Raw genomic sequence first — 20,007 nt, forward strand, 5'->3', positions numbered from 1 at the left:
TAACCAGCCCATCGTCATCCTAACCAGCCCATCGTCATCCTAACCAGCGCATCATCATCCTCAAATCTCTGGGCTTGAAGGTATTTTTTTCAGTTTGGGAAAGAGGTGGAAGTCACAAGGGCCTAGGTCTGGAGAATAGGGTGGGTGAGGAAGAAGTTCATAGCCACACTCGTGCACAGCGTCCATGGCAACCCGGCTGGTGTGGACTGGTGCGTTGTCCTGATGAAGCAGAATGCCACGACTGACACTGGAGGGTATGTCTCTTCCACACAGTGTTATGACTCTACAATTGAAGTGATCTATATGATCCTACATTAAATAAGTAGCTAAGACATTGACGTAGATCAGGTGTGATGCATTGCAATATCCGACAGGGAAATGTGTGAGGCTCAAAACTTTTTGACATCCCCTCGTACGTACCGAACCATAGAGTGTGTAGTGAGGGGTTGGGGACTTCAGACACATGAAGTCTGTAACATTGACTGTTATATTTTTTTATGTTCACGTTTGTTTTCAATGTGATTACACAAAATACAATGGTAAAAACTTCGGCAGGATGTGGAAACTTGTAAATCCTCAATCTAATTGTTGAGTATTCTGACAGGGTTGGGTAGATGGACAAAAACATTGTCCATCTGCGATGGCTGACTGGCATCATGCCGTGCCCCTCTGCCTGGTGCATGCACACTCATTTCTTTGTCTCTGCTCTAACGTAAATATGTATTTGTTCATGCTGGGCATTTCCACAGAGAACAAATTGACGTGGATAAATACGAGGTCTATTAGATAATAAACCAACCCTTTTATTTTTTTTTAACTATATGGATTTGAATGACGTGCGATTACACCAATCATGCTTGAACCCTCGTGCGCATGCGTGAGTTTTTTCACGCGTCGGTGACGTCACTTCCTTGTGGGCAGGCCTTGAGTGAGATGTGGTCCCGCCCTCTCGGCTGAATTCCTTTGTTTCACACGCTGCTTGAGACGACGCGCGTTGCTTTATCAAAATTTTTCTGGACCTGTGAGGAATATCCGAGTGGACACTATTCGAGACATTAAGCTGGTTTTCGGTGAAAAGTTTAACGGCTGATGAGAGATTATGGGGTGTTTCTGTCGGTGTAAGGACTTCCCACACAGCGGGACGTCGTGCAGCGCTTCCAGGCGCCGTCGTCGGCCTGTTTCGACCTGAAAACATCCTAATTTAAGGCTTAATTCACCCAGGATGTCGTGAGAGAACAGAGAAGATTCAGAAGAGGCCGGCATGAGGACTTTATGCGGACATTCCACTGTTTAAGGACATTTTGTAATGAAAGACGTGCGCGCAAATTCGCTGAGTCGTTTCCGTGACGACTCGGCGAATCTGTGTGCGCCGCGACAGGAAAAACACCTCCGTGTTGAAAACCATTTGTAAAATTCAGGCGGTTTTTGATGGCTTTCAACAAGTGAGTAACTGAGAAATTGTTTAACAGCTTGGGCATGTTCCAACTTGCCCGTTAAGGTTTCCAATGGAGGTGTTTTTCCTGTCGCGACCCCCCGCGGTCGGGTCCGGCCCGACATGCGACTCTGCCCGCACGTTCTTTCATTACAAAATGTCCGTTAACAATGGAATGTCCGAATAAACTCCTCATGCCGACTTCTTCTGAAAGTTCTCTGTTCTCTGACGACTTCCTGGGTCAACAGAGCCTGAAATGTGGAAGTTTTCAACTTGAAACGGCGAGACGCTGCCACCACGAAGCGCAGCTCGCCGTCAGGCGCCGTGGGCCGTCCTTACGGCGACACTACCAGACCAAAATCTCTCATCAGCCGTTAAAATTTTTACCGAAAACCAGCTGAATTTATCGAATGGTGTCCACTCAGTTGTGCCTTACAGTTTTGAAAAAATTTTGATCAAACAAAGCAGCAGTCTCTGAGCCATTCCTAAACAATGAAAAAATCGACGAGAGGGTGGGCGACTCCTCACTCAAAGACTGCCCACAGGCGAATGACGTAACCGACAGGCGTGAAACTCTCGCATGCCCACGAGGGTTCAAGCATGTCTGATGTAATCACACGTTATTCAAATCCATATGGTTTTTGAAAAAAATAATAAGGTCAGATACTTTTCTAATAGACCTCGTATTGTGCAACCCCAATTCCAGTGAAGTTGGGATGTTGTGTGAAGTGTGAAATGTGAATAAAAACAGAATACAATGATTTGCAAATCCTCTTCAACCTATATTCAATTGATACATCACAAAGACATGATATTTAATGTCCAACTGATAGACTATTTTGTTTTTGTGCAAATATTTGCTCATTTTGAAATGGATGCCTGCAACACATTTCAGAAAAGCTGGGATAGGGGCAACAAATAACTGGAAAAGTTGATGAATGCTCAAAGAACACCTGTTTGTAGCATTCCACAGGTGAACAGGTTAATTGGAAACAGGTAAGTGTCATGAATGAGTATAAAAGGAGCATCCCCAAAAGGCTCAGCCGTTCACAAGCAAAGATGGGGTGAGGATCACCACTTTGTGAACAACTGCATGAAAAAATAGTCCAACAGTTTAAGAACAATGTTTCTCAACGTTCAGTTGCAAGGAATTTAGGGATTCCATCATCTACCCTCCATAATATAATCAGAAGATTCAGAGAATCTGAAGAACTTTCTACACTTAAGCGGCAAGGCCAAAAATCATTGAATGCCCGTGACCTTCGATCCCTCATTTGGCACTGCATTAAAAACCGACATCATTCTGTAAAGGATCTTACCGCGTGGGCTCAGAAACACTTCAGAAAACCACTGTCAGTTAGCACAGTTCGTCGCTACATCTACAAATGCAAGTTAAAACTCTACCATGCAAAGCAAAAGCCATACATCAACAACATCCAGAAATGCCGCCGCCTTCTCTGGGCCTGAGCTCATTTGAAATGGACAGACACAAAGTGAAAAAGTGTGCTGTGGTTTGATGAGTCCACATTTCAAATTCAAATTGTTTTTGGAAATCATAGACATCGTGTCCTCCGGACAAAAGATAAAGACCATCCAGATTGTTTCCAGCGCAAAGTTTATAAGCCAGCATCTGTGATGGTATGGGGGTGTGTTAGTCCCCCTGGCATGGGAAACTTACACATCTGTGATGGCACTATCAATGCTGAATGGTACATCCAGGTTTTGGAGCAACACATGCTGCCATCCAAGCAACGTCTTTTTTTAGGGACATCCCTGCTTATTTCAGCAAGACAATGCCAAGCCACATTCTGCATGTGTTAGAACAGCGTGGCCTCGTAGTAAAAGAGTGCGGGTACTAGACTGGACTGCAGGCAGGCCAGTCGCCCATTGAAAATGTGTGGCGCATTATAAAATACAACAATGGAGACCCCGGACTGTTGAACAACTGAAGTCATACATCAAGCAAGAATGGGAAAGAATTCCAGCGCAACACTTCACACTTCAACAATCAGTGTCCTCAGTTCCCAAACGCTTATTGAGTGTTGTTAGAAGGAAAGGTGATTTAACACTGGTAAACATACCACTGTCTCAGCTTTTGTTAAACATGTTGCAGGCATCCATTTCAAAATGAGCAAATATTTGCACAAAACAGAAAAGTCTATCAGTCTGAACATTAAATATCTTGTCTTTGTGGTGTATTCAAATGAATATCGGTTGAAAAGGATTTGCAAATCATTGTATTCTGTTTTTATTTACATTTTACACAGTGTCCCAACTTCATTGGAATTGGGGCTGTATGTACTTTAAGGAGTGGCACCCATAGAGTGCACAAATGAAGGATGGCATTGAGTCTTTTTTTTACGTGAAACACCTCAGATGCTCTGTGCGTGCCGTGCACCAGCAGTGTGTGTTACTGCTTAGTTCAGATGCCCAGAGTGTGAGGCATGCAATAGAGTGTGAAGTTTCAATGCCATCCACAGAAAAACAAAAAATTAACCTGGAATATCAATAACAGCAGGTTTCAGTTTAGGGTTTGGAAATTCAGACATTGAATTTTGATGTTCAGATGCTTTGTACAATTGAATACAAACCCATTTATCATGGGTTTATATTCTAGGGCTAATGAAGCCAAAAGAAAATATACAATAGTCAATTTGTTTTTGTATAACATTATGAGAACTTGTAAGAACCAGTACTATAGTAATCTTTTGGGGAAAAAAATAAAACTAACATTAACCCTTTAAGCCCTAGAGCCTATTTCACCAAAATCACATACCCATACATTATGATTTATTTCTCAGCTTGTACAAGGTCAAAAATGCAAAAGTTTGGATCAGCTAAAAGACAGGTCCTAGGTGATATTGTGGATGCAAAAAAAATTGAAGGTAAATAATACTTGGTAGGAGTAAATGAGGTCTTTATTTGCGTTTCAGCTGTGGTTAGTTGATATGTGATTGAAGTGGAAACTTTAGTAGCGGAGACTTCGCTTGACATTTTGATGTATAATAAGTGTACGAGGTCTGTTAGAAAACTATCCGACCTTTTTATTTTTTGCAAAAACCATATGGATTTGAATCACGTGTGATTGCATCAGCCAAGCTTGAACCTTCATGCGCATGCGTGAGTTTTTTCACACCTGTCGGTTGCGTCATTCGCCTGTGAATTTTTCCAGAAACTGCGAGACCTCCAGGTGGACACCATTCGGAAAATTCAGATGGCTTTCAGGGACGATTTTATGGGGATTACACAGATTAAGGAGTGTTACTGCCGCTTTAAGGCCGGCCCACAGCGTCTGAGAGCGCGGCGCACTCCGAGCGCCGATCGACAGGCTGAAACCCCGCTGAAACAACCAGATCATTTCCAAAGTGAAGGCTTTGTTGATCCGGGACGTCGTCTGACTTCCACAGAAATGGCAGAAGACGTGGACATCAGCACTTTTTCGGCACATTCCACTGTTACAGGAGTTTTTGTCATGGAAAGAGAAGTGGAGGGATGCGCCACAGAGCCGCTCATGGCGCGGACAAAAGCACCTCCGTGTTGGTCTCACAGGACGGCTTTCAGATGGCTTTCGGTGGCTTTTCAGTCGTGTGACTATCCGAGAAATTGTGGATGAACTGGACATGCCAGAACATGTAATGTGAGGCTTCATCACGGCGTTGCTTTGCGCCATGCGGCTCCGTCCCAACGCGCAAATTTCTCCGCTCCTCTTTCCATGACAAAAACTCCTGTAACAGTGGAATGTGCAGTTCATTTCCAAACTGAACGCTGTGTTGATCCGGGACATCGTCTGACTACCACAGAAATTGCAGAAGACGTGGACATCAGCACTTTTTCGGCACACTGAGACAGATGTGTGGAGAAATTCGCGTGTCGGGACGGAGCCGCATGGCGCAAAGCAACGCCGTGATGAAGCCTCATAGGACATGTTCTGGCATGTCCAGCTCATCCACAATTTCTCGGATAGTCACACGACTGAAAAGCCACCGAAAGCTGTCTGAAAGCCATCTGAAAGCCGTCCTGTGAGACCAACACGGAGGTGCTTTTGTCCGCGCCATGAGCGGCTCTGTGGTGCATCCCTCCGCTTCTCTTTCCATGACAAAAACTCCTGTAACAGTGGAATGTGCCAAAAAAGTGCTGATGTCCACGTCTTCTTCCTAGCTCTGTGGTAGTCAGACGACGTCCTGGATCAACAAAGCCTTCACTTTGGAAATGATCTAGTTGTTTCAGCGGGGTTTCAGCCTGTCGATCGGCGCTCGGAGTGTGCCGTGCTCTCAGACGCTGTGGGCGGTCTTTAAACCGGCTGGAGCACTCCTTAATCTGTGTAATCCCCATAAAATCGTCCCTGAAAGCCATCTGAATTTTCCAAATGGTGTCCACCTGGAGGTCTCTCACAGTTTCTGGAAAAAATTTGATGCAGCAAAGCTCCAAATTGTTCAGACATTTTATTCGCAATAAAAATCCGACGAGAGGGGTGGACCACCGCTCACACAAAGCCCGCTCACAGGCGAATGACGCAACCGACAGGTGTGAAAAAACTCACGCATGCGCACGAATGTTCATGCTTGGCTGATGCAATCACACGTGATTCAAATCCATATGATTTTTGCAAAAAGTAAAAAGGTCGGATAGTTTTCTAACAGACCTCGTATGTTGGTGTCAGCATTGGTTGGTTATGAGTGTTCAAATGTTCCAAAACAGGGCAAGTCCCCGAATTTGGGAATCTAGGGTTTAAGAGGTTAAAGTTACTTGGAAGCTTTTAAGAGCCAATTTTTATAAGAATCGGGCAGTTTACATGGGGCTGTGATAGTGACCAACTCAGTTTTTGCTCAGACCTTGGTAACTGGATGCACCCACCACAAATAATAATAATAATAAAATAATAATAATAATAATGTTAAATGACTCTGCTTTTGAGCCACACCACACCTGCAGTAGAGAACAGAGCGCACTTCCACAGAGGCAGAAAATAGCACTGAACTGGTTTAATAGCGGCAAGGTACATGTGACTGTGTGCATACATTAAAACGTGAACACACGCAGCTGCAAGTATGAAACAAACACTGAAAAAGGCTGAGTACGCGTGCATTTCAGGCGTATTTAAATGAAACAGCACTGCAATGAGCAGCTCTATGAATACACCAATGTGAAAGGGGCTTAAGTGCCAAGTGGGCGGTGTTAGTGTCACCTGGAATTTGGCTGACACCTGCCGCGAGAGGGTTCAATTGGCTCTCACAGCGCACACTCTGTCTTTAAGCCACTGGTGTGCGCAAATAGTTGTAGCAACAGGTGTACGAGGCGTTAGAGGCAGTTATGATTTTACACATTTTGCATACGATTCTTGCTTCATGCGCACTTTAATTTGGGATTTTTGCTTATTTTTGCACTGTACCTTTTATTAATGGCATTTATTCCTTTATTATTGAAGTATATTTTGTTAATGCTTTGATTCCTGGGAAAGTCCTATGTAAATGCAGCGGTCCCTCGTTTATCGCGGGAGTTACGTTCTAAAAATAGCCTGCGATATGCGAAATCCGCAAAGTGGCCAGCGTTATTTTTTACAATTATTATAGACGTTTTAAGGCTGTAAAACCCCTCACTACACACTTTGTACACTTTTCTCAAACAGGCATTAACATTTTCTCACTTTTCTCTCGTGTGTAAACACTCTCAAAGTTCAAACCTGAGTAGAAAAATAAGACCAACCTGTTTTCAGGCCCAAACATTTGTTTGAGAAATAAAAAAGAACGTTTTCCTATAAATAATTATGATGGCTTTTAGAACTAACGAATTTAATTTTAACGATCAACGTACGAGGTTGGACACATAAGAAATTATTAATAGTGACTGACCAGTATTTCACAGTTCCTCTGATCGCGCCTCTTCGTCCTGACGCCGCTGCGCTGTCACGTCTTTTTCCACTGATTCACACCTCGCTGCAGGTGTCTTTTTCCGAGTGTAGAACACAGTTATGGGTAGTTGCTGGCTCTCTTTTTTCTTCTGGGCAAGAAGATTCTTATAAACAGACACGTAGAACACAATGCGAGTGCTCTCCCTTCGCGGTGTCGCGACCGGCTGCTTGATGAGGCCGCGGAACACAATGCACTGTAAAAAAAAAAAAAAAAAAAAAAAAAGCATGCAAAACTGGACTAAAAAAAATCCGCGAAACAGCGAGGCTGCAAAAGGTGAACCGCGTTATAGCGAGGGACCACTGTAGTTATTATACTCGTAATTGCTATTATTAATAACAAACTTGTGATTTTTCAGTTTGTAAGTCTCAACTGTACACTCACCGGCTACTTTTTTAGGTATATCTGTTTAATTGATTAACACAAACAGCTAATCAGCCAATCACATGGCAACAACTCTATGCAATTAGGCATGTAGACCTGATGAAGACATATTGCTAAAGTTCAAACCGAGCATCAAAATGGGGAAGAAAGGGGATTTAAGTGGTTTTGGATATGGCATAGTTGTTGGTGCTAGACTGGCTGATGTGAGTATTTCAGAAACTGCTGATCTACTGGGATTTTCATAAACAACCATCTCTAGGGTTTACAGAGAATGGTCCAAAAAAGAGAAGGTATCCAATGAGCGGCAGTGGACGAAAATGCCTTGTTGAGGTCAGAGAATGGGCAAACTGGTTGAATGGGTGACTGCGTGAAACATTCCTCAGGGAAGTTGCTCCACATTGACATTATTGACATTATGGACCAACATCTCTGAGGAATGTTTCCAACACCTTGTTGAATCTATGCCACGAAGAATTAAGGCAGTTCTGAAGGCAAAAGGATATCCAACCCAGAACTAGCAAAGTGTGGCTAATAAAGTGACCAGTGAATGTAAGTTACAGCTCTTCTATGTTCTGCTGTCCTCTGTTTTCTTCCAACTTCTGATTTTTAATTTCCCCCTCCACCCAATATAAATATGGGGGGTTAAAGCGATCAGCATGTCCATCCATCTATCTGTCCATCAGTTTTCACTTGTAACGTGATATCTCAAGAGCCAGTTGACCAGTTTCAGTCAAATTTAGCTTAAGGGTGTACTTGGGTGTACCCGACACCAGTCGATCACGGTGACCGAGGTCACAGAGTGAGATCTTCAATATATTGTAATTGCCACCCTTGTTAGCGTATTAAATTGTGTATAGAAAATATAGCAGTGTTGATTCTGTTAGTGATATTTATTTATTTGTTCAAGTACCGATAAGAGTAGTACTGTTAAAATGTTAATTACACCACTCCCTATTTACCTCTATATATCAGATTTTTTTATCTCCCGAATATCTGTGCTGTATTTGTTCCAAAAAATCCATATCTCTCGGGCTCGACTCATGCAGCCAGTACTCTGCACAGTGGGTATAAGCATTTGGCTATGAATTGCATTTATCACATTTTACAATGTATTTGTTATGGCTGTTATTTTATGCTTGCACTTGATAATTGGTTATGTCACTCAGCAGACTGGTATGACAGGATAAATAGTTGAAGATGAGCTTTAAATGTGGGTGTGAAGATGAGTGATTTACTTGGCCCAAACGTGGTTGGGTTCTCATAAGCTGCATTTGGAGATTAGAGCTGTCAATTGTCTGTTTGTGTTTCATCAGTTCCAGTTATGGTGCAGCAAATCTTGACACGGAGCTTCTCCAGCGGCAAAGCTACAGTTCTTCCCACCAGCTTCCAACCTACACTACGTCACACCTTCCAGCAGCAACAGGTGAGTGAATGCTGTTGAATTTTTAATAGGTGAATTTATCCGTATTACCCTGGCCCCATACAAAGGGGGTGTGTCTTTGTATACAGTTGTGTTCAAAATAATAGCAATTGGGCAGCGCAGTCTCGTTTGAGGACGGGCGTTAAAGGTGAAAAATATGACGCATATGACGTAATTTCTCTACTTCCTGGGACAGAAACATGCAACTTTCTCTGAGTTTTGGGGCAAATTGCACGCAAGCAAAGTAAAAATGTAAAGAAAATGTGACGATGTGGTGGGAAAATGGACGTGTTATGGTTTGTTTATGACCCAGAGCTCAAACATGTTGAGGCGGTTGTGCAGGCGAGAAAACCAGGTGTCAAACAGGTGGCCCTTATTTAAGGATGAAGATTCAAATGTTGTACATGCTGGTTGTACTGCATTTATGGAAATCTGAGTAAAATGGGTCATTCAGACATTGAAGAATTTTCAGAAGAACAGCATACTTTGATTAAAAACTTGATTGGAGAGTGGGAAAACTTATAAAGAAGTGCAGAAAATGATAGGCTGCTCAGCTAAAATGATCTCAAATGCTTTTAAATGGTAACCAAAGCCAGAAAGATGTGGAAGAAAACAAAACCACCATTCAAATGGATTGAAGAATAGCCAGAATGGCAAAGACTCAGCCAATGATCAGCTCCAGGGTTATCAAAGAAGGTCTAAAGTTACCTGTGAGTACTGTAACAATTGGAAGACGTCTATGTAAACCCAAGCTATGGGCAAGAAGCCCCCGCAGAGTCCCATTGCTGACAAAAATGACATGCTGAAAAGGTTACAATTTCCCAAAGAACACACATACACTGAAAGGCCTGATGAGAAATGATACAACATTTTGTGGACTGATGAAAGCAATATTGTTATTTTTTGGGTCTAGGGGCTGCAGACAGTTTATCAGATGACCCCCAAAAACTGAATTCAAGCCACAGTACACAGTGAAGACAGTGAAGCACGGTAGAGCAAACATCATGATATGGGAATGTTTCTCAGGCTATGGTGTCGGACCTATTTATCGCATTCCAGGGATCATGGGTCAGTATGAATACTTTAAAGTACTTGAAAATGCCCTTGAAATGGGTGTTTCAACAAGACGACGACCCCAAACACAACAGCAAGCGAGCAGTGTCTTTGTTCCAGACCAACAACATTAACATTATGGAGTGGCCAGCCCAATCCCGGGACATTAATCAACTTGTGGGGTGACATCAAAATGCTGTTTCTGAAGCAAAACCAAGAAATGCAGAGGAATTGTGGAATGTAGTCCAGTCGTCCTGGGCTGGAATACCTGTTCATAGGTGCCAGAAGTTGGTCGACTCCATGTAACACAGATTTGAAGCAGTTCTCAGAACAGTGCTTATACAACTAAATATTAGTTCAGTGATTCACAGGAAAGATACATCTTCAAGCATTTTTCATTTTATGCAGTAAATGTTAGAGTTTGTAAAGAAAAATGCAGACACTGCTTCTTTTTTTTTTTTTTCAAACTTAACTTTTTGTAAAGTAATAACAAATTTGATATTTTTTTCTTCATGTTTTGATTTGGAATAGAATGTGCAGTGTTCCCGATGCATTTGCATGTATGGAAATAAAAACTATTAGAAGGATTTTGAGCTTTAATAACTTGTTTATTTTTAAACACATTATTGTGTGTGTGTGTGTGTGTGTGTGTGTGTGTGTGTGTGTGTGTGTGTGTGTGTGTGTGTGTTTTCGTTCAAATGAGAAAAATAAGTAAGCGGAGGCATATAAGTATTTGAGCCACTGTCGGTTTTACAAGTTTTCCCACCTTCAAAGAATGGAGAGGTCTGTCATTTTTATTGTAGGTACACTTCAACTGTGAGAGACAGAATCTAAAGAAAAAAAAAACTTTCAGAAAATCACATTGTATGATTTTTAAATGATTCTTTTTTCAGGTAGAGAGTTCAGAAACTAAAAGACAAAACATTAAATAAAATTTCTCCCTTTATTGCCCCTTTTTTCTGTATTTTTTCTTAAATAAATAAAGCGTACAAAATTATCACCCCACAACAGGTGTTATAAAATAAGTAGGCTAGAATTTCAAGTAGAATGTGTGTTCAGGAAATAAAATACACAAAATAAAACAATTTCTCCACTTTAGTGCACTTCTTTTCAGATTGCAGCAGTGCATATCAATCTCATTACACCAGTATAGATACCAACGTTAGCGCCGACATTTGGATTGATCCGCCCACCGGCACTGGTGATACTGATGCAGAAATAGCTGTGTTAAAACGTATTACTTTTACATAGCTGCAAAAACATCAGTGTCCATTGTGAAATGGCAAAACTCTTCAGTCAAATGTCCCCATCATTACTATCATATTGCAAGTAAATGACAAAATGAGGATTATAATTCAGTTCCAGGATATATGATTTCAGCATTGAAAATCTTCACCGAGCAAATTACTCGCCCATAAGGCGGGTAGTTTGCTAGTGTACATTAATGGAATCACTTGCTGATATGACTACTGGGAACAAAAACCTGGAGACTGTTAAACCTCCTGTACAAAGGAATTGCAGCCACTATTTTAGGTTATGTCCAAAACAGATCCTCAGTATTACCTATTTCTCTGATCAACATGGTCTTTCTTGTTGCATTTTCAGGAGCACATGATCCAAATAGTAATTCTTCTGAGACCTCAATCATGAGCTTCCTCTCAGCCATGGAGTCCAGGAGCCTTCAGACTGGTCCTGTTAGTGCCTCACTACTTCCCCCATTTAGACCCTGTTCATGGTCTTCTGGTGAGGACATATCTACTCATACAATGTTTTCTGTGTACACCTGTTTCTCATTTTGTTACATGTATACTTGTTCTGTTAGCTGCTCCCATTAGTGGTCGCCACAGCAGATCATCCTTTTCTATCTTGACCTGTCCTCTGTATCTCCTTCTTTCACACCAGTCACCTACATGTCCTCCCTCACCATATCCACACACTTCCTCTTTGGCCTCCTTCTTCTCCTCCTGCCTCATGACTCCATCCTCAGGTTCATGTTCCCATAGACCCTGAGTCCCTTCACGCCACATGTCCAAAAAAATGTCAGTCTCGCCTCTGATTTTTTTTTTTTTTCTCCTAGCCACCCTACCTGTTCTGTCCTTCTGATATGTTCATTCATAATCCTGTCCATCCTTGTTACTCCCAAAGAGAATCGGTGTATCTTCAGCTCTGCCTCTTGTCTTTATTTTAATGCCATCGCCTTAAAGCCGTACAGTATAGCTGGTCTCACTACTGTCTGGTAAACTTTTCCTTTCACTAGTGCTGATATTCTTCGGTCATAAATCACCCTTTTCCCACCCACTCCACCCTGCCTGCACTCTCTCCTTCACCTCTCCACCATACTATCCATTACTTTGGATAGTTGACCCAAACTATTTAAACCCCTATACCTTCCACCTCTACTCCTTGCAACTGCACTGTTCTACAACCCCAGTTCCAATAAAGTTGGGACATTGTGTGACATGTAAATAAAAACAGAATGCAATGATTTACAAATCCTCTTCAACCTATATTCAATTGATACACCACATAGACAAGATAATTAATGTTCAAACTGATACACTTTTTTATTTTTGTGCAAATATTTGCTCATTTTGAAATGAATGGCTGCAACACATTTCAGAAAAGTTGGGACAGGGGCAACAAAAGACTGGGAAAGTTGATGAATGCTCAAAGAACACCTGTCTGGAACATTTCACAGGTGAACAGGTTAATTGGAAACAGGTGTGTGTCATGATTGGGTATAAAAGGAGCATCCCCAAAAGTCTCAGCCGTTCACAAGCAAAGATGGGGTGAGGATCACCACTTTGTGAGCAACTGCATGAAAAAATAGTCCAACAGTTTAAGAACAATGTTTCTCAACGTTCAGTTGCAAGGAATTCCATCATCTACAGTCCATAATATAATCAGACGATTCAGAGAATCTGGAGAACTTTCTACACGTAAGCGGCAAGGCCGAAAATCATTGAATGCCCGTGACCTTCAATCCCTCAGGTGGCACTGCATTAAAAACCGACATCATTGTGTAAAGGATCTTACCGCGTGGGCTCAGGAACACTTCAGAAAACCACTGTCAGTTAACACAGTTCGTCGCTACATCTACAAGTGTAAGTTAAAACTTTACCATGCAAAGCGGAAAGGTGATGTAACACAGTGGTAAACATACCATTGTCCCAGCTTTTTTTTTAAATGTTTTGCAGGCATCCATTTCAAAATGAGCAAATATTTGCACAAAAACAATAAAGTTTATCAGTTTGAACATTAAATATCTTGTCTTTGTGGTGTATTCAGTTGAATATAAGTTGAAGAGGATTTGCAAATCGTATTCTGTTTTTATTTACTTTTTACGCAACATCCCAACTTTACTGGAATTGGGGTTGTACCATGCTCCCCCTCATTCACACATGTTCTCAGTCTTGCTCACTGACTTTCATTCCCCTTCTCCAGAGCACATCTTCACCTCTCCAGAGTAGTCTTAACTTGCTCTCTACTTTGAATAGAGATCACATTGTCATCTGTAAAGATGTCATCTGGCAACCTGTCCATCACCATTGTGACCAAGAAAGGACTCGGAGCTGAACCTGGATGTAATCCCACCTCCACCTTGAATGAGTTTGTCATTCTTTCTGCACATTTCACCCTGTTTTTGTACATATCCTGCAACACCCTCACATACTTCTTTGTATCTCCAGACTTCCTCATAAGCTTTCTCTAAATACACACACACAGTACAACTCCTTCTGGCCTTCTCTGTACTTCTCTGTCAGCACTCTGAGCAAACATTGCATCTTTGTGCTCTTTTTCAGCACAAAACTATATTACTGCTTGCAAATCTTAAATTATTTTCAAAGTCTAGGTTCCACTACTTGAGTCTTTACCATAATCTCATGCTGTGGCTGATCTGCTTCATCTCTTTGTAATTACTGGAGCTGTGCATAGCACTCTTCTCCAGTCTTCTACACTCCCCAGGCATCCTTTGACTTTCCAGCATTTTATTAAGCATCTTTATAAAACATTTTCATGCCTTCACAGGTATGTCATCTGGACCAACTGCCCTTCCACACTTCATCCTCTTCATAGCTGTGCACGCTTCCTGAGTTACTCTCTCCACATCATCCAGCCTTCTCTCTCTCTGTCTCATATTTTCTTCATTCAGCAGCTCCTCAAAATATTCCCCCACCTTCTCAGCACACTCAATTCACTTGTCAACACATTCCCATCTGCATCATGCATCATTTATCACCCTGACCTGCTGCACATCCTTTCCAGCTCTGTCCCTTTGTCTGGCCAGTCGGTACAAGTTCTTTTCTCCTTCCTTAGCCATTCAGCTTTATGTAGCGCTTGCTGTATGCCCTTTCCTTAGCTTCTCTTTTCACCTTATGCCACATCTCCTTGTGCTCCTGTCTACTTTCATAATCTGTCCAACTGTCCCAATTGTTTCTTGCCAGAGTCTTTCTCATTTTCTTCCTTCCTTCATCTGTCCAGATGTCACACCCAGTAGGTTCCTAGCCATCTCCCTCACCACATCTGCAGTACTTCCTTTCGTACAAAATCACTTCACCTCTATCCAATGCCTGCCTCACCTCCTCCTTGAATTTCATACAGTCATCTTCCTCCTTCAGCTTCCACCATCTGATGCTTGGATTAGCTCTCACTCTTCCTTTTCTTCATCTCCAAAGTCATCCTGCAAACTATCATATGATGCTGTCCAGCTACACTCTCTACCACCACCATATAGTTTTGCATTTCTTTTCTGTTGCATCTCTTACATAGAATGTAGTCCACCTGCGTACACCTTGTGTAGGTACAATATACATGACTACAAATGCATTACTAATTGCTACTAATTACTAATTTAATTAAAAGTCTGGCTGTTTATTGATGTAATTTATCCAACCTCAGTCTAAGTGCTTTAATTGTGTAATAGTCCCCATTTGCCTGTGTGTACCATGGCTATAAAACATTTTGAAATGTTTACAGTTGCTTCCAGGGTTTGACATATGTACACAGTTGTTATTGCTGTTGTTAGAAATTACATTGTTTAGAATTAACATCTTGCACAATACACATTGATTAATTTTGGATAAAACATTTTTTTAAGGCTAACTGAAGTTGAAACAAGTAGATAATGTCTATCAAAAGCATGAGCAGAAGCTATATAGGCTAATTGCTCACTAAATTGTGGATATAAATTTGTGGTTTATGTCCCATCACTATTGCTTTTACATTTGTCAGACGTTTCACTACAGTTATAACCCTGCTCTGACATTGTATTAATTCTGTATAATGCAGGTACCAACACTTCCACCACAGAACTGTATTTGACTGGTGCCCTACCTTCTACTGCAACTTTCCCATCTCCTGCTGCTCTATCATCCTATCAGCACATTGGTGCCTACCCTTCCAGAGGTTATGCTACCACCTCACCCCTCGTTCTCCAGGAGTCTGCCTTCAGCACTTCCACCAATGGTGTTTTCTCTCACCATGAACCCCTCCTTCATCTTAAATCAAGCCAGTCTGTGCTTCCCACTGCCTTGGCCTTCAGTCATCTCTCTGCCCCCACTTTGGGATCTGCTCTTCCTGTACAGTCCTCCACTTATCGTTCTGCCCAGGAGTCAGCCCCCCACCTCCTTCAACCCCAGTTCAACCTTCTGCCTTCTCCTCTGCCTGCTTCCCATGGTGCCACCCAACCCTATGGGGCCACCATTTTCTCTGGGTCTATTGAGCGAGCCCTTCAGCGAGAATGTAGTGTGATCAAACACCATCAGAGGCCTTCTAGTAGCCACACAACTTCAGAACATTTGCACAATTCAGAGCACTCTATACAGGAGTATTTTGGCTCTAGTAGTGAAGTAGATATGTCATACCAACAAGACCCATCCCGCCAGACACCAGTGACTTGCAATACTTCCAGACAAGCTGGTCCTTCTGAAGGACTCAATGGTCCCCCACAGCCCAAAACGGACTCAGTAACTCAAGATTATTTGTCTGCTTCTCTGCCAAAGGCTAAAGGCTGCTCTTCTAAACTACTTCCACACCCCAGTGGTGGTGAAGAGGGTCACGGGTACTCTCAGAATACAAGGGGGTCTTCTGAACAGTATTCATCTTCAGAACAGAAACAGAACTCTGTAATTGCTAATCAGCAGTCAGTCCAACTGTCCAGCCTAATGTCCAGCAGTCTGTCTCAAACTTATATTAGTCCCCACACCCAATCACAACCTTCTCATTCAAACTCAGATAAACTGTCTTCCGTTTGCAAGACTCTACCTTCTCTCTCCAGCCAGTCTGGGAGTATGGTGTCTGATAGTCAGACTCTTGTTTATTCTTCCAGTCCTGGGCTAAACCAGGGGCAGGAGGCTCATTATGAAGCACAGGTCCAAGATTTGTGTCAGGGAAAGGTTACTGAACATTACCATACACCTCAGTCTCAGGGTGCCCCAAATGTGACTTATACCTCTCAGACACAGGGCCAGGTGTCAGTAACTCAGTGTTCAAGCTATGCTGCAGGACAATCCCTTAACACGTCTTACTCACCCACATGTACACAAAGTTTACCAGATGTTGAGTACACTTTGATGCAGGCTTCAGTGGGAGGTAAAACACATGACACTTTGTCCCAGCAACAGACCCAGTCCCGCAATGTTTTGTCTGTACTCTTACCCGGCTACTCAGCTACTCAAGTTTTGCAAAATAATGGCAGATCCTTAATACAGGACATAAAGCCAGTCTATGGAAAGCAGAAACTTGAAGAGCTACCCATCCAGGACCTTCAGTCTATGCGGCAGTCATCCCTGGAAGCCTCTGCTGCAGATGGCAATATGACTGCTCACAATAATATCATCTATGTCATTTCAAAAATGGATGACCCACAAAAAACACAGAGTGTTATCCGAAGCAGTTCACGTTCTGATGACCATCTTATGGGAATAGGTCATGCAAATATGTCCCAGGTAAAAGAAGCAACCGGTTTGTCCATCAGTCAACAGAACATTGAGGTCAGCAGCTGTGTCAGTGGTCAGGAAACTGCCAATCCAAAAACTGTAAACTCCAGTATTATGTCTGTACATGTACCACTGAGGTCAGAGCACCTCAAGCAGCAGTCTCTGCAACATGGTTCTCTTGAACAGCAAAGTCACCAGATCCACAGCCAGACTCCCACATCCCATGCTCAGTTTATCACAGTCTCTGGCACTCAGGTTGTGCTGGAGCCCAGTCCGATGATTCTGCTTCAGCAGCCTTTTATCCAACATGGTGAAAGCATTTCAAAAGTGCCCTCAGTGGAAGGATTCCAGCCAGTTCAAGGATTGAGCTCTGTTCATGTTCAGTATGTTCAGATGGGTCAAGAATTGTTGGGGCCCAGTGTCAGTGAACCCCAGAGTCAGCAGGGCACATTAGAATCTGAACAGAGTTCAAGATGTGTAGATTCCTCTAAAGATCTTCTGTCCTCAAAAGACCACTACAGCAATTCAACCAATCAGCAGTCAAGTGAAGCCAAGAACCACTTTGTCCTCAACTCCATTTGCTTTCCAGACTCTATGCTACTTGCAGATGACCGAAATATTCTGTCAAATGTGGATGACATCCTAGCTGCTACAGTGGCTGCCTGTGGAGTCACACCACAAGACTTTGTCAAAGCAACATCATCTGCAGAGGAAGAAATGGCAACAATTGCAAGTCCCACTGATTCCAAAGATAGCTTCCAGACAGTGAATATAACACACATGTCTCCTAGTTTCTCCTCTGCTCAGCAAGCAGTTATCACCAACACTAATGTTCATACCCTGCCCATGACACTAAATGATGCTCATGTGTCAACAGACTGCAAAGGGCAGCCAATGCACAAAAACAGTAGTTCTGGACTTCATACTAATGGGTATGGAGGGAACTCTGAAAACCACTATCACTTAGGTGGGCAGACATATGACATCTCCAGTCTCCACAATGGAGTCAAAGGAAATGCAAAGGATATTAAAACAGAGGATGGCCACATGGAATACTCAAGCTCTGACAGTTTAGCCAAAAACAAGGCTCACTCCAAGTCATTGACTAAAACAGTTAGCCCAGAAGACGAGAATGGACAGAGCAAACTGGCCAAGCGCAGTGGGCAGGCAAAGTGGCAAAATTCCAGGGGCAGTGACATCAGCTCCTCGTCACCCTCAAACAGTGTGCACGATGGTTGTCCACAGCAGGAGAGAATCTGGCAAAAGATCCGTGAAGTGGAAGAGAAACAGCCAGAGGTTAAAACGGGCTTTATTGGCTCTTTCTTGGACTTCCTCAAATCTGGCCCAAAACAACACTCCTCCCAGAGTCCTGTGCGAGCTGTTAGTCGCCCCAAAAAGCAGTATACCTCATCCAAACAACAGCCATGTACTTTGCCTACTTTGCCTTCCTCCAGTATGCAGACTGTGACTGGGCTTTTGATTCCCCAGGAGGGTCATGCAGGGATGTCTCAGCAGAAACGCCTGGATGAAGACTTGCAAAAAAACCTGGAGACACTGCCATCATTTAGCTCAGATGAAGAGGAGAATACTGGGAAAAACCAGGCTCTGAGGAACAGCATCAGCTCAGCCTTGTCGGCACTAGATGAGTCTTCAGATCGCAGAAGCAGGACTGGTGATGGCCTACAAAGCACCTTATCTAGAACTTCTAATGGTATTTGAGCATTCTAATCCATTAATAATTATTGAATTCTATTTACATTATGTCGTTTTAAAAAATTCACATATTTGAAAAGTTCATATTTTAATGTTGCTGAACAGTAAATCGTACATTTTTTTTCCTACCAACATTTCAAACCAACAATAGATATTCAAGAGAAATAAGTATTTGGTCAGCAGATGTTTTATTTCTACATTTTAAAAAATTCAAACTTGAAAGTTTTTTCTTTTCTCTCCCTCATTATCTAGATATTAAAATCCCTGCAACTGTGTTGAAGCAAGACCAAACACCCAGCATGCCACACGCTGTCACAGAGACCTATTTGCTGCAGGTAGTCTCTCCTTTAGTGACTACAAACACCAGCTCAAGAGGGACTCTGTTTGCTAACGAAGATGAATCAAAAGAGACTCAAACAGACGAGGTCGCTGCACAGTTGTTGAATGTTGCCATCGAGGGTCTGACTGATGAAGAGTTATCAGACAGCGGAGGGGAGGGAATGTACCGGGAGCGAGACGAGTTTGTCGTCCGGAAGGAGGATATGGAAAGCTTGAAGGTACACAACGGAAAACTACAAGCAAACAATGAATAAAACCGTGAGCTTTGGAAAAAAAATAGATATCCCCCCCTTGTGAAGAATTTAGATAAATGCACAATTTCTTGATGGGGATGCTTGTTGCAAATATTGAAATAAACACAACTGAGCTAAACTTGAAGCTTTGTGTGCTTGTCATAAACCTACTTTAGCACGGATCATATTGATTAATTGCTATGTGCCAGAATAAACTATCTGAGATGTATCCCACAAGCTTTAAGTGGGGAACGTCAGTGAGGATTACAATTGGTAATCAGTTGCAGTCAGTTGTTCAGTATCTAAACTGCCTGAGGTGATGTCTGCTTTTATCCAGATAGTTCAGAAAATTCAGAAAAATGTATAGTGCAATACTCATATTGGAGAATGAGAGAACATTTGTGTTTATTTTCCATAAATTATTTCAACAACAATTATTTGGTGATGAAAACAGATGTTGGTCAGTTGTGTGCTAACCAAACGATCATTTTAATTCAAGGAGTATCAGTTCTTGTGAATGCATTTACAATAGAATCTTTCAGTATTGAGTTATTGTGTACAGAATTTGCTGACGTGTATTGAAACTGAT

The 20,007-nt window shown here is 42.3% G+C and overlaps 1 protein-coding gene across 1 annotated transcript in view; it reads left to right on the forward strand.

Moving 5' to 3' along the window:
• qser1 (glutamine and serine rich 1) overlaps positions 1–20,007 on the forward strand; it is a 57,713-nt gene that overhangs the window by 14,129 nt on the left and 23,577 nt on the right. Inside the window, exons 2-5 of the mRNA XM_034188767.1 lie at positions 9,036–9,145; positions 11,801–11,938; positions 15,485–18,844; positions 19,099–19,403. Of these exons, the coding sequence (XP_034044658.1) occupies positions 9,036–9,145; positions 11,801–11,938; positions 15,485–18,844; positions 19,099–19,403 (3,913 nt within the window). The remainder of the gene's footprint in view (positions 1–9,035; positions 9,146–11,800; positions 11,939–15,484; positions 18,845–19,098; positions 19,404–20,007) is intronic.

This window comes from Thalassophryne amazonica, chromosome 2 (genome assembly GCF_902500255.1).
Source record: "Thalassophryne amazonica chromosome 2, fThaAma1.1, whole genome shotgun sequence".
In the NCBI taxonomy this organism is placed as follows: Eukaryota; Metazoa; Chordata; class Actinopteri; order Batrachoidiformes; family Batrachoididae; genus Thalassophryne; species Thalassophryne amazonica.